The sequence below is a fragment of the Dipodomys merriami genome, unplaced genomic scaffold, assembly GCF_024711535.1.
Source record: "Dipodomys merriami isolate MVZ:Mamm:240054 unplaced genomic scaffold, mDipMer1.0.p SCAF_121, whole genome shotgun sequence".
In the NCBI taxonomy this organism is placed as follows: Eukaryota; Metazoa; Chordata; class Mammalia; order Rodentia; family Heteromyidae; genus Dipodomys; species Dipodomys merriami.
The window spans coordinates 2,605,443-2,619,827 of NW_027202505.1; the positions used below are offsets into that span (position 1 = coordinate 2,605,443).

The window sequence follows — 14,385 nt, forward strand, 5'->3', positions numbered from 1 at the left end:
CAAAGCCTTTTCTTCAGCCTGCCAGGGACACTTGCCTTTAAAGGCAAAAGATCCTTTTCCGGGCTCCACTTACTCACTCCAGACTCCCGGGCTACATAGGACCCGCCCGGCATAGCACCGCCCCATCCCTCAGGCCCAGGGCCCATTTTCGTGCTCTCAGACACGCACTGAGCAGGAGCCCGCATCAGGCATCAGCCAGTGCACCTGGCACCTCCCAGCCAGTCCCCAGGGTATTTTTTCTTTTTCCCCTGACTGTCTGGGGCTCGAGTAGCTTGACAGCAACTCAGACATTGTGAGTTCCTTCCATGGCTAAAGTCAGTCTCCAGGAAACAAAGCTGCCAGTGTGGGCCTTGGAGAGGGGATGCATTAGGCAGCTTCAAGATGAATGCTGGGCTCCACCATGTCTTCACACTCCCTTTAGAGTCTCAGGTAGGGAAGGCTTTGGGGAAACGGAGATTTCTTCTGCTCCTGTTTCTGCTCAACAACTCTCCATGGCTCTCCATTACCTACTGAGTAAACTCCTGGAAGCCTTCATGATCCTACCTCTTCAGCCTCTTCTCCCTCTCCCTCTTCAACCTCCCAGGAGCCAACCACACCACCTGGAGCCACTTAATGGACACTTTGGCTTAAGCTGCTAATTTTTGTTTCCTTTCTAGACTTCGGTAGTCCCTCTTTTGCCTCAGGCCTGCTCAGATACTTCTCTTCAGCCCCCACCCCACCCCACCCCATTCCCCTCCCCTTTAAATTCTGTTTCCAAGGACTCAGTTACCAAAATAACAAACCAGTCCCCTGGAGAATCTAACCTCTGATCCAGTATCCAATAGCTTCTGATGACCTGGCCTTTAAGCAATAGCCTCCAGGGATCATAAAACACAGAGAGAAGATGCCAAAAAGTGGAATTTCAAGCAGGCAATGAGGGGTCTGTGTCTGGGCAGGTATGGTCAGGTGGGGCAAAGGTAAAGCTGCTTTGCTGGCTAACTCTGCTTTGTCCTCAAGTGCCACCCTGGCCACGGGATGGGGATTTGCCTGAACTCCTGATATCGAGAATTAGTAGAGTTATTGGGATAAACCTTTATCCCCAGGCTGACCTAGGAGGGGACTGTAATGTCCATTTTATAGATCTGAGTCTTGAGGCTCAGAGGAGAGCAGAGTTGTATTCAGGGACATCTAGCAAGTATAGTAGACCCTGTGGTAGGAGGTTCCAAAGGAAACAGCTGTTGAGAAGAAAAACCACGAGTACTCAGGATGCATAATGTGCAACACAGGCTTGGTTCACTTTCAATAACACTGCTCAATTTCTACCAAAAACATTCAGCCTTTCAATAGATAGAGAAACACAACCGTCAAGACCATAGAACTGATTAAGGCTCCACACCAACTAAGCTGCTGGATGCACATAGGAAGGTAAATATTTTGTTTTTTGACATTTCTTTTGATGTTTATTTGACCATGCTTGGTTAAAGCTATGTACAATAAATCCGTGAAAAAGCCAGCCAGGTGCCAGTGGCACACACCTGTAACCCTAGCTACTCAGGAAGCTGACAATCAATCGAGGTTCAAAACCAGCCCATGCAGGAAACTCCGTGAGACCCTTATCTGCAATAAACCATCAAGAAGCCAGAAGTGGAGGTGTAGCTCAAGTGGTAGAGTGCCAGCCTTGAGTGAAAAAGCTAAGGGACAAGCCTTGGCCCTGAGTTCAAGCCTCCAAACGGGCACCAAAAAAAGCAATAATTAAATCTCCAAATAAAGTAGTCTTACTATACATTTCAAGACAGAGACTTCACAAGTCTAAATCTGGGATCCCATCCTTGATCTCAGGATGCAATCCAGAATTATTCTCTAACTTTCTGCTACCTTTGTGCCTCCTCTTCTCATGGACAAAAACTCCTATTGAGCCTTCCAAACCATTTTCACATGGCCTCCCAAAAGCTCTCCCCCCTCCCTCTCCTTCCCCTTCAGTACAAATCCTGCTTCTCTACAAAGACTTATCCTGTGCACTTGACCTGGGGACAGGGATGCCCATCCTCTCTCTTGCTGTGCCTTTAGGCTAACCATAGAGTTTTATGCCCTCGCGTCTGAGAAAGCGGTCAGTACAAAGCTGTGTGACCCATGGGCTGAGTGGGGCATACCTGGGAAGCTGCAGCCTATTGACTGCACGTGTGAGAACTTGGGGAGGCCAGGGAGAGACACTAAGCAGGGAGGTAGCCAAACCTGAAAGAGCGATTAAAGACTAAAATGTCTGTGCTATCCAGACAGATGGTGGTGGAAGGGACCCCAGAGTCAAGCTGAGCAGCCACTCACTCCTCTGGTCACTCTTCCCTTGCTCTACTCATTCATCTTCTGTCCAGGCTGCCAATATTGCTCTCATTCTGGGGGGACAGTCAGAGGACAGTGGTGAACTCAGGATCATCAAGGGATAAAGGGAGCTAAAGATCCACTTGATGGAGTCAGTAGCGCTTCTGGAGGAGCACCTACTCCTGGACTGATTTTGGCATGGGGGGGTAGGCCCACCTAGTTGTGCTGTGAGCCCAAGATCTGCTGTGAGAGGTGAGTGGAACCTGTGAACTGGGCCCTAAGGAAGGACCTTGATGGCTAGGCTCGGGCTTCACTCCTGCCACAACACCAGATACACAGTTGAGCAGGAGACTAATATAGTCAAGAATGGAAAACCAGAGGAGACAACGGAGAAGGGAAATTTGGATGAGGGAGGAATGGAAGGTGCAGTTAGGAAGATGTGATGCTCTGACACCCTGGTGAGGATACTCAACTTTCCAGGCTTAGCACTGAGAGACTGCAGACACTGCAGCCCTGGGCAGGGCTGTGCTCAAAAGGGCCTGCTCTCTTCCAAGATAAACCAGAGTTTCTGATTGAAACCAGCCCCACCATGATCCCTGCCACAGGAAAGGGACCCTCAGCCCTTAATCTAGGATTCTGCCCAGATGTTGAGACTGTGGTCTTTCCCTTCATGACGTCTCACTGCTCTAGAAGAGGAAATTAAGTTAAATCAGATGACCACAACACAACTCCATTCCCAGGAACTGTGGACTTACCTTGTGTCAGCACATGCTAAAAACTTCATGAATTCACCTGCAAGTTGTAATTTTTTTTTTTTTTTTAGCACTTAGGCTGTATTGTAAATTTCATGTCACTCAGAAAAAAAAACATGGACCTGGCTGGGGCTGGTTTACAGGTAAGGCGGCTCAACGCCAGGTCTTCTGTGTCCTTAACCATTCAGCCTCTCATGTCCTCACACTTGGGTGTCACCGTGGGTTGATTACCTGGACGGTCAGAAGTACAGGAAGACCTCGAGGAGGAGGTGATTTTACAGCAGGGCATAGGTAGACAGAGGTTTATTTTTATTTTTGGCAGAGGGCCCAGCTAGGGCAAAAGCAGGGAGGCGCTTCACCGGGGAACAGGAATGTGGAGGGTAGGAAGAGGGAAGGGAGAACTCCATCACAGAGCGGGACCTCCCGCAGTCTCTCTAAAATACTACTTAAGGCCGCTTCCCACGTAAGAGACAGCTGTAAATACTTGGTAAATGTTGACTCACTTAATCTCCCTAACAACCCTAGAAGGTCGTACTACGATGATCTCCAGTTTAACAGACGTTGTTCCGTGGCACCGTGAGGAATCTAGAGTCTTCAAGCGCTACTCTACGCGGCTTCCAGTTTGCTTTCCGGCCAAAGCACCAGCTCCTGCGTTTTGCTAGGAGGCCACGGAGGCTCAGAGAGGTGTGCACACTTGCCCAGGGTCACACAGCGAGCGCCCCCACAGGTCCCGGAGTACTGCAAGTAGACAGACAGCCAGCGCAAAAGAGGCCGTCAGAAATCCTCCACCCCTCGCCCCCTCACCCCCACCCCTCGGCCCCCCTTCCCTCAGAGCCACGCCCCGGACGTGTGGGGACCCAGGCCCCGCCCCAAGGCTCTGCCCACAGGCCAGCCAATAGCCGGGGTCCTATAAACGCTCGCTTTGCGAGCTCCGTGCGATTGGCAAGAGGTAGCGCCCGAGTGGGGTAGGTCGGGGGCTGCGAGTCCCGGAGCGAGCCCACCAGAGCGCGGGAGGCCCAGCGACGGCGGGAGTCGGAGTCGGAGTCTCGGGAGCCCAGCGGAACCGGAGCCGGAGCGCACCGCTCGTCGCCGCCCGCGCACTCGGCGCTGCCAGAGCCACCGGCGCCGCGCGGCCATGGAGCCCAGCAGCAAGGTGAGTGGCGCGCCGCGGGCCTCCCGCCGGAACAAAGCGGGGACCCGGGCCACCTCCCCGCCCGCGCCGGGGGCCGGGGCCGGCGGCGCGCCTCTCCGAGCCCCGCTCCGAGCCGCCCCGGGAGCGCGCTGGCCGGGGGCTCGGGGTCCGCGAGCCCGAGGGCGCCGCGTGCGTGTTTGGCGCCAGCACCGAGTCCCCGGCTTCCTTCCGGAGGCGCCGCGCCATCCACGCGGCCCGGCGGGAGCCGGGGACACTGGGCCCCAGCGCGGCACGTCGCGCACGACCTCGGCTGCGGCAGCCCTGCGCCGGCTCCTCCCGGCGCGGGGGAGGGGGGCCCGAGCGCGGCGCCCATTGGCTGAGCGAGCCGAGCCCCCGGCCCGGCCCCGGCCCCGGCGCGGAGGAGGCGGGACCCGCCCGCGCGTCCCGCGGCTGTCCGGGCGGCCGCTCCCCTCGCCGGGACCCCCGCGGTGCGTCCCCGGCCCCGCGCGGTGCTCGCGCCGGCCTCCCGAGATGCCCGGGCGGAGGGAACTTCCTGCAAGCCGGCCGAGGGGGCGAGGGCGCCGGGCACGCTCCCCTGACTCCTCTTCCCGAGTAACCCGGGGAGACGGGCTGCGAAGAGGCACGTGGGCCGGGCACCGGGGGCTGCCGGCGCGAATTCGGGGCTGGGAAGGGGTCCCCGGGCTGGAGTTGAGCTCCCGGAGCGCCCAGCAGCGGGCCAGGAGCGAGGGACTTCGTCCTCTTTCGATGGGGCCCGGATCTGATCTCTCCTCTCCTCTCTTCTTTCTGATCTCTCCTCTCCTCTCTTTCCTCTGTTTCTCTCCTCTCCCCCCCACCCCCCAACCCCTTCGTCTGTGAATCGGCTGTTCCAGCAAGGGATATTTGTGACTCTGCCCCCAGAGCGGTTGCTTTTCAACAAGTATTTTTGAGCCTCCTCTGCTATGCAGGGCATTGTTTTTACCCCTGTGGGTCCTTGCCTAGAACATTTTCCAGGGTATTTCTTAATTTTAAAATATTCCAAGTAGTTAAGAACCTCTTTGGATCTTTCAGTCTCCTGGGCTGGGAAGACGACACAGGGATGTGCCCTTCTACACACACACACACACACACACACACACACACACACACACACACACACACACACACACACACCTCTTTTTTAACCTGGGATTCCAGCAGGTCCAGCACTGAAGTCTGAATTGCCCTACCTGTGAGCTGTTGGTGACTCCAGGTTGTCAGAGGAAAAAGTCCCCTCCATACCCGTTGAACTCTGATGACTTGGGGTCCTTTTTGCCTCTTGGTTCTCGGGACTCCTCAAGTGCCTTCATGGCTATGCCAAAGTAGTGGTGTGTAACAGTGACAATACAAGAAAAGCAATCAGCACAGTGACAAGGCTGAGACTTCAAAAAACCCCAAATAAATGCTTACTTGTGTTGTCTTCTGACCTCTGGCGGGCCACACTTTCTCCAAGGAACTTGTTTTCGTTTCTTTAAGGAGAAAGAACTGTGCATGTGGTATATATACCAGACCTGCGTAGTTACAGTGAGTGGATAAATGAATATTTTGACTGCAGACAGAAGAGAGGAGAAAATTACCTGTCACTTAACAGTTTACCCAACTTGTGGCTAAAATGTCTCTCAGTTATCATTGACCACATAGCCCTGATGCGCTTCATCACCCCCAAGGGAGCTCAGAGAAGGGAAGTAACTTTCTTGAAGTCTACAGTTACTAATGGGCAGAGCTGGATTTGAACCCAAGGAGAAAGGGCTTTCATCCCTGCGTTCGCTGTCCCTTTTCACGGCCATGTCTTGAATTTTGAGCTGAGGGGAGAAAGTTTGCCTAACTTCGAGGACACCTGTGCCATCGGGTGTGAGTGCTACAGCAGGTGGGTGATTTTTGCAGTGTTTTTGAAATTTTGCACTGCCTCTCCAGTAAATTGTGTTGGAGTGCTTCCTTCCCGGAGCTGAACTGTATTTCTAAACTCATATGTATGGACTTTTACCTATGAGTGGTATGTGCCTGTATCAAATGGAAATCTTAAAATATAAGGTAGCAGTTATGGTAATATTTTCACCCCTAAAAGTTCTCTATTTATTGTGTACACATTCTGGAATAAAGCCCCCTGCCTAGGAAATTGCTGGAGAGCTTGTCTCATTTGGTCTGGTGATTCTGCCATGTTTCCTTCCATCTTGGAAGGGAACTGACTCTGCAGCCTTCCCAGTGTGCTCCCAACAGTAACGAGCTTAATGGAGTAGAAGGTATAGAGGGAACAGGTGGAATTTCCTGGCCAGCCAGGGCTTTTGTCCATCATTTCTCCTGGGCAGCAAGGAAGAGTGAGCCCTGCCTCGGGCTGTCTCACTCACCTCACCATTTTGTAATGAATTTTATGTAGTCCAGGATGGCCTCTACTTTAACAATTTGTTTCTGTCATCCAGGCAAAGGAGAACCTGGAAAACTTCAAGGTTTCTCAGCACCTGCTGGTACAAAGAGCATAGGTGTTAGTAATCCTGCAGTGTGGTTTTAAATCCCAATTTAGCTTAGTTGCTTCATCTGCTGACCAATATTGTTTCTATCATTAGAATGTAAGAATTCAGGGGGTAAAAGTGTGGGTGTCTTCCCTCACAGATGCTCCTTGCTTCTTGAACTCTTGTGATACATTGAGTTCACATGGGCCTCGGCCTCTTTTCAGAAGTCTGGCAGTGTGGGGTGGGGTTCTTTTTTTGGGGTGGAGAGAGAAGGCTCTAAACTATTAGTACTATAATCAGATAAATCATGAAAGCTCCCACTGGTCAGTTCTTCCCAGTAGGGTTTTGTCAGGAAGCTGGTATGCAATGAGAGTCAGACTCAAAAATGAGATCAGCTAGTATGGCTGCCTACCTGGCTTTCGGCTTCTTTGTTCCCAGCTACCTGCCTAGTGAGTCTACTCTAAGAGAGTTTAAAAAGGTCTTTTCACAGAACTAGGGTTGTAGCTCGGTGGCACGACATTTAACCTAGTACGTGAGGCCCTGGGTCCCATCTCTAGCATTACAAAAATAAAGAGGAAAAGTGAAAACATTTCATGTTCATCATCTTCCTGTGCTCCTCATAGCTTCAAGGTTCAGTGAAAAAAAAAATGACCTTGTCAAGGTCACATACTGAACCTCTCACACTAAAACTACCTTTCACAGGATGATACTAAAAGGATAAAGGAAACTAGCATGTAGAACTTCCAGCCATTTGTCAGATGGGGAATCTGAGGCCAGTGAAAGGGAAAGACAACTCAGATCTGCCAGAGAAGAGTTGAGGTGTTCTACGGTGTTAAGAGAAATGCTTCTCCGTTCCCAGAGTTCTGTGACATTGTCCACCCTCCTCAGACAGTAGAAATTCATAAGCCCAGGATTTCCCAAGCCTTTTCTGGCTACATTAGAAGTATGAAGGCTGTGTTAGATACAACATTTCTGTTAATGGAAACAAGTAGAGCTGTGTCCTAGCTTTTCTGGTGTCCTCAGTTTCCTTCTGTGTGGATGTGGTGCGACTGGCCTTGTGCTGGTGGCTATTTTAAGTGGTAAACCTTTGCATGGCTAGGCTGGCTATACAAACAACGTAAACAGCCTCAAGATGATCCTTGTCCTATTCTGAGCCATCCAGGGATTCCACCCTAATTGCCCCAGAGCTAAATCTCCTGATAATCAGCTTGTGGCTTCAGCAGGGAGCTCAGCTCGGTCCAGTCCTGCTGATCACAGGGTGTCAGGGACCAGAGCTCCAGCTCCAAGGGCCCCCTCCCCTCCATGACTGGCAGAAATGACAAGGCCTGAGACAAAAACAGGAAACTGCAGCAGTTGGGGTCTGCAACCTCACCCCTCACCTCACTCTTGGGCATAGAAATGACAAAGCCACTCAGTCTGGTAACCAGTGTCCCCAAGATGGTGGAGGCCAGGAAGGCTCCTGGCTAGACTCCTGGGCCCAGGGAGGCTGTGTCCAGGCTGGCAGACCCAACCCTGGCTACCAAAACAGACCTCCAATTGTTACCACCCTCCAGGGGAGGGATTGAGTGAGAGGGGTGGAGTGAAGCCTGAGGCTCTGTCATCCAGCCACCAGGCCTGGCAGTAGTGGATGCATAAACATTGGGGTTTTGTGGTAAGGGAGCCGGTGCTCCCAAGGTTTCAAACTTGGGAAAGGGAAAATGTAGGAGGGTTCATTCCCTAAACCATTTTGCTGGCTTTGGCCTCTCCAGAGCCTTTATACCTTGAAAGAGGAGAGAGCTCTTGCTGAGCCTCAGATGATAGAGGCTTTGGCTACAGAGGCCTCTGCCCAAATTACATCTCCCCTAGCCTGGAATTTGGGAGTGTGAAGGAAACGGAAGGGATACATCAGACACAGCTCTGCATTTATTTGACCTTAGGCCAGCCACAAGTCTGTGGGAGTGGTGTCCCCAGCCCTGGTAAGGATAATGCTCCCCTCTGGGTCAGGTGCACGAAGGCTTGCCAGGAGCACAAGGTCTGTGCAGCAGTCTTGGGGAGGGGTGCTGGGGAGCCAAAGTAATTTTCAAGGCAGTGATCGGCTTAAGGCCCTCTGCTGGTGGAAGGGTGGGACTTAATTGGAATGGGGGCAGCTAGAGGAAAGAAAGAGCTTCCTTAGCACCCCCACAGCATCCACCTTCCCTGAGCACTTCCTTACTCTGTCTTTGCTGAGTACCTCCTCCTGCTCTGTCTTGCCTGAGCATCTCCTCCTGCACTTGGCCTGTATCTTCCTCAGCTCCCCATTAACATGGGCATGTGCTGGCTTGGGGTGGCTCTTACAGTATGCCAAAGCTACTCCCCAGGGTCCTGGCCCCAGATGTATGTCTGTACTTCTCTGAGCTCACCCCACCACTCACTCTACTATAGGCTTGGTTGGGTTCTTCCTATGGTATGGCTATGAATGACGTGTGGTGGCCGTGTTATTCACATGAAGTTATTCACATGTTATTCACATGAAGTAGCCATGAAGTTAGGTAATGTCTATCTATAGCATGGTGGTGGCAGTCTTCAGCTTTCTGAATGGTGGCGCCGGTCTCTATAGGTGTTTCCTGCACACGGCTGGGTGCTGGCCTGAGCACAGGCCCGAGCCCGAGCGGCCTGGCAGCCAGCTGTCTTCATCAGTGTTGTGGGTGGCATCAGCATGTAGACGACACTCCCCAGTGACCCTGGCTGCTGTTTGGGGGCATGGTCACAATCCTCTGAGCCTACTCCACACAAAAAGGTTGTAAAGACCATGCCCCTTCCCCACTCCAGAACTATAAGACAGACAGACAGACAGACACACACACACACACACACACACACACACACACACACACACACACACACACACACACACACACACACACACACACACACACACACACACACACACACACACACACACACACACACACACACACACACACACACACACACACACCCCTACCTCTCTCAGTACTCCTGTTTCTCCTGCCATCTCATGCCACATACAGCTGGACGCACCTCTCACCATCCATCTCCTGACCAGTGAGGTTGCCCCTACAGTGCTATCTATCATTTGACATTCATTAAAGACTTGACATGTCTATGAAGCAGCCTTTACCTCCCAGTGGGATAAAACCTTAGGTAGAATACTCGATTGTGGATCACCATTTACTCCAACATTTCTGGAGCCAGTGTATGGGCCTTTCAAGCCCTGGCATTGGAGCTGTGTCCAATAACACTCAGATGTGACTGGAAAAGAAACTGGATAAAATTTTTAAACCCAAAACACTAAAAAACAAAACAAAACCTTTCAAGAAATGGAGCCATTTAAAGAAACATAAAAGTAAGAGAATAAATGCTTTCTTCCAGTTGTCAGAGCTCAGTGCTCACCTGAAGAGATCTTTTTGGTGTGTATGTGTAGAAATATGCCCATAAATGAAGTATTTGTGTAACTGGTTCATACTTTCTACAGGGTCTCTGCAGCTTATTCTGTTCACCAACCTTAGTCTTTCAGGTACTTAAGCCAGTTTCCACACACAAAGCGATTTGCTTTTCTTTACAGGAAAAAGTACATTCTATATGTATTTTACCTCAATCTTTTTCCTTTTAACATTTCACCCTTGGACTCAAGTCCATAAAGATGTGTTGCATTCTTTTGAGCAGCTACATAATACTTAGGCATGTCCCACCATGATTAGTAAACCACACCCCTACACTTACTTTCTTCAGACCTCTTTCTACTGATAGATTAACATGTATTTCTTTTCTCTGTCTGGCCCTCAAAAGTATCAAGTTGCACAGGCAGGGATTTGGTTTAGTTTATTGCAAAGCCCCATTGACTAGGATTGTGGGAGGAACATGCACTTGGGCATAATCTTACTTAGTAATATCATAGGAAAGCTTCAGTTTTGGAGAACAGGAAAATTCTTAGGATAAAGGACTTTCATAAGGTCATATAATAGGGGAGGAGCAGTGATCTTTGCCTATGTCTAGTGTTGTCACAATTACTTTATTTGAGCTGAGCTGGGGCCCATTTTACCACTGAATAAACACCTCCTTAGATGTCCACAGCCTAGTTCATGCACACAGTCCAAGGAGGAAATCGTTTGTATTTAACATCTCATCCTAGGATGAGTACCTTTTTCAGTTATTTAGGGAGAGTAATGTGGTTATGCCTGATAGGCTTCAAAAATCATGAACGGTTTGTGAATTAGGTTTGCATCTATAGTAGTTCAGGAATTGGGAATGTAAAAAAGAAATTGACAAATTTTCTATTAAGGGCTAGAGAATATTGTTGGCTTTGTGGTCCCAGGTTCTGCTTCAACCACTAAGCCGAACTGTTTTTTATATGTAATGTAAATAATAGGTAAATAAAAGAGTATAGCTATGTTCCAACAAAACTATTTATGGTCCCTGAAATTTGAGTTGAAATTGTTTTCATGGATCACAAAATCTAGTCCATGCCTCCCCTCTTCTCCCCTTCCCCCACCAGTCACCTAGAAATGGAAAGCCCATTCTTAGCTGTATTTGACCCCTAGAGTAGGTTTGGGGGAGGGTAGTTTGGCCAACCTTGGCTTAGAGCAAAATTCAGCAAAGTGTCCAAAAGGTTCCAGAGCTGGAGCCTAGGCTGTCTGCCCCAGTGCAGAATGGACAAGGCCCAGAGAGTTGCTGGAATGGAATTTGACCTACATAGAAAACAGGTAGAAACCTTGTTTCCTTCAGAGACCAGTACTCAGAAATGGGGGGATGGGGACGGACCTGACCAGGAAGGATATAGAACCTGGCATTAGTGGCACCTCTGTCCTGATTTGAAGCTGAACAGAGCCTTAGGAAGCTGTGGGTATGAGAAACCTCCTGATTCTCCCTTGAAGTGGGAGCAATCTCTCCCCAGAGCATGGTGGCTAAATCAGGATGTGTGAAGCAGTCCCTGGCAGCGCGCCTACCACCTTGCTGGTAGTGCTGATAAGGGCCCAGCTCCCTCCTCTCTTCCCCCTTTCAAGATTGACTAGCAACTTCTGCCTTCAGGGCCATCGCCCAGTGCCTAGGCTCAGTCATGCAAGAATTCTTGAAGGAAATGGCTTCAAGTAGAATCAGTTCTTAATCTGAAGGCCAGGCTTTCTGGGCTAGGTCAGAGGCTAAAACACCAGGCTAGAGATCCAAAGAACTCAAATGCCAGCGCTGTCTTTTATTTGCTGAATAAACTGATTGCGTGTTCTTAGACTGTAGGTTTCCTGTCTAACAAATGAGGGTTGCAAAGCAATCTGCAATATGGGAGGGGGAGGTTTTTTTTTTTCTCTCTCTCTTAAATCCTTAGAGCTTTGTTTAAATTAAATCAAATTAAAGGCAAGGGGGGAGCTGTCATGGCTCCTGCGAAGCCTCTTGACCCAAGCTCCAGCACACCCTTGACAACCATGCAGGAAGCAGTGGGAACAGGACAAGGTGGAAACAATAGATGGATGACTGGATACAGCCAGCTCAGTCCCTCCCACAGGAAACACCCTGCCTCCAAGTGGCAGTACCACCGCTCTCTCTCAGTCAGTATTGACTGAGAACCTGCTGCGGGCCAAACCCTGGTGGAGAGAGAGTGCTTCAGGAAGAGAACACAGAGAGGGGTCAAAAGGCCACACTAGGCCATCCATATTCCCAAGTGTGTGGATGAAAGGTTTCAAAGCTAACACCTCACCAATGGCTCCTGGAGAGAAGGAGAACTCTCAGTTTACTCTCTGAATTAGGATAAATTAGAAAAGAGATGGTAAGATGGGGACAAGATAACCCCCTGTATACCAGAGGCTGAGCCTAGCCCTTGGTGCTCTGAGGATTGGGAGAACCGGCCTGACTCAGTGTCTTCACTGCAGCCCTGTGGGCTTGGGATCGGTTTGGGGGTGGAGGGGGGTGTGGAGGCAGAAGGTGTGCCCTTAGCCTGTTCCCACCTCTTAGAGCTCTCAAGTGCCAGTGCTCATCATGGTTTAATTGGCTCAGAATGAGCTCTGTTCCAGCATGTAATGCATGCACACGCACACGTGCTCACACGCTCACACACATACACATGCATGCATGCATGCACACATATACCGTGCACAGAACATGTTTTGCTCTTAATTAAATTGATAAATGGTGAGGTTTTTGTTTTACAATTGCCCTCTGCTTTTCCCTGTCTGGGACACTTTGGCTGCAGAGACGCTCAATCAAGGTTCCATAGTTAAGAGTTCCCACTTGGGAGTGGCAGATGGCAGTTAAGTTGGAGACTTCAGAGGTAGCAAGCACTTGGGCCTGAAAAAGCATAGAATGTACTAGAGGGTAGCTTCATTCTCAGAGGGTGATGACAGGGCTGTTGGAGAAACAAGACTCTGCTCCTCCATCCTTTAAAAAGGCTTCCACAAGAAATCCACAAGCTATGAGGCTGGTGTCTAGCTTGCTACTTAAATAAATGCATGTTAAGTGAATGAATTTTACTTCTGATTTCAGATTCAGCCACAGGCTGGTTGTGGCAGAAAGATAACCGTGGCCCAATTGAGTATACCTTTGCGTCATAACCTGATTGAACATACACTGTTGAACTCTGCCAGGCTTCATGATCTGTACCAATATATACCAATATATAACTGGACAATAACCTTTCTTTGGTGGGGGGACAGTTCTGGGGCTTGAACTCTGGGCCTTGGCATTGTCCCTAAGCTTTTGTGCTCAAGACTAGTACTCTACCACTTGAGCCACACCTCCACTTCCAGCTTTTTATAGTTAATTGGACATGAGGGTCTCATGGACTTTCCTGCTCTGGTCGGCTTTGAACCTTGATCCTCAGATCTCAGCTTCATGGGTAGCTAGGGAGGCACTTACTTAATCCCCATTTCATAGGTAAGGGAACAGAGGACCACAGGCAGGACTATCTGGATCCCAACTCTAAGGTTAAAGGAAGTAGTTTGATGCATTTAAACCTTGGTGTCCTGATTCCAAGTCCAGCAGGTTATGATCGCCAATGAGAGTGGGAGTCAGGGGCCTGTGGCTAGTCTCAGTGCAGGAGTTGATCCAAGGGCTGGGATGGACTCTGCTTCTTTCCTATAGCTTACAAGCCTTGATGAGTTTTGTGGAACACCAGTTTCTTTTTCTTTCTTTCTTTTTTTTTGGGGGGTCCGGTTGTGGGGCCTGAACTCGGGGCCTGGGCACTGTCCCTCAGCTCTTCAGCTCAAGACTAGCACTCTACCACTTGAGCCACAGCGCCACTTCTGACTTTTTTCTTATTTCTTATGTGGTGCTGAGGAATCGAACCCAGGGCCTTATGCATGCAAGGCAAGCGCTCTACCACTGAGCCACCTTCCCAGCCCAGAACACAAGTTTCTTAAGTCTGTTTCAGTCCCTCGTTCTCCACCCTTCCCCTCCTCCCCCCACACACACTGCACATACTGTTCTGTCTACCTGGAATGTAGTCTTGCCTCTAGTTTCCCACTTGGCAGACTCTGTTTGTCCTTCACACCCCAATTCCAATGTCACCTCCTGGGAACTCATCTTTGATTGTCCCCAGGCAAAAATAGAGGTTTCCCTCCAGGGTCCCTCAGTTCCCTGTACCACCCCTGCCACAGCCTGGACCAAATCGGCCTACATTATCTTTGTCTGCCTCCTCACCAGGACCTGCTGCCCCCATGCTTACTGACAGGTATAGGGTTACTCCTTCCTGAGTCTCAACAGAGACCACATGGGGTATGCGTGTGTGTGTTGGGGGGGAGCA

At 50.2% G+C, this 14,385-nt stretch overlaps 2 protein-coding genes across 2 annotated transcripts in view; one reads left to right on the forward strand and one right to left on the reverse strand.

The window, feature by feature from the left end:
• Positions 1 to 3,343: 3,343 nt before the first annotated feature.
• The window catches only part of LOC138823669 (zinc finger protein 691), a 92,524-nt gene continuing 81,482 nt past the window's right edge, over positions 3,344 to 14,385 (reverse strand). Inside the window, exons 3-5 of the transcript XR_011370865.1 lie at positions 6,561 to 6,674; positions 5,406 to 5,726; positions 3,344 to 3,785 (exon numbers count right to left, since the gene is read on the reverse strand). The gene's annotated coding sequence lies outside the window, so the exon portion shown is untranslated. The remainder of the gene's footprint in view (positions 3,786 to 5,405; positions 5,727 to 6,560; positions 6,675 to 14,385) is intronic.
• The window catches only part of LOC138823673 (solute carrier family 2, facilitated glucose transporter member 1), a 31,532-nt gene continuing 21,111 nt past the window's right edge, over positions 3,965 to 14,385 (forward strand). The window contains exon 1 of the mRNA XM_070017172.1: positions 3,965 to 4,200. Within this exon, the coding sequence (XP_069873273.1) occupies positions 4,183 to 4,200 (18 nt within the window). The 5' untranslated portion in view covers positions 3,965 to 4,182. The remainder of the gene's footprint in view (positions 4,201 to 14,385) is intronic.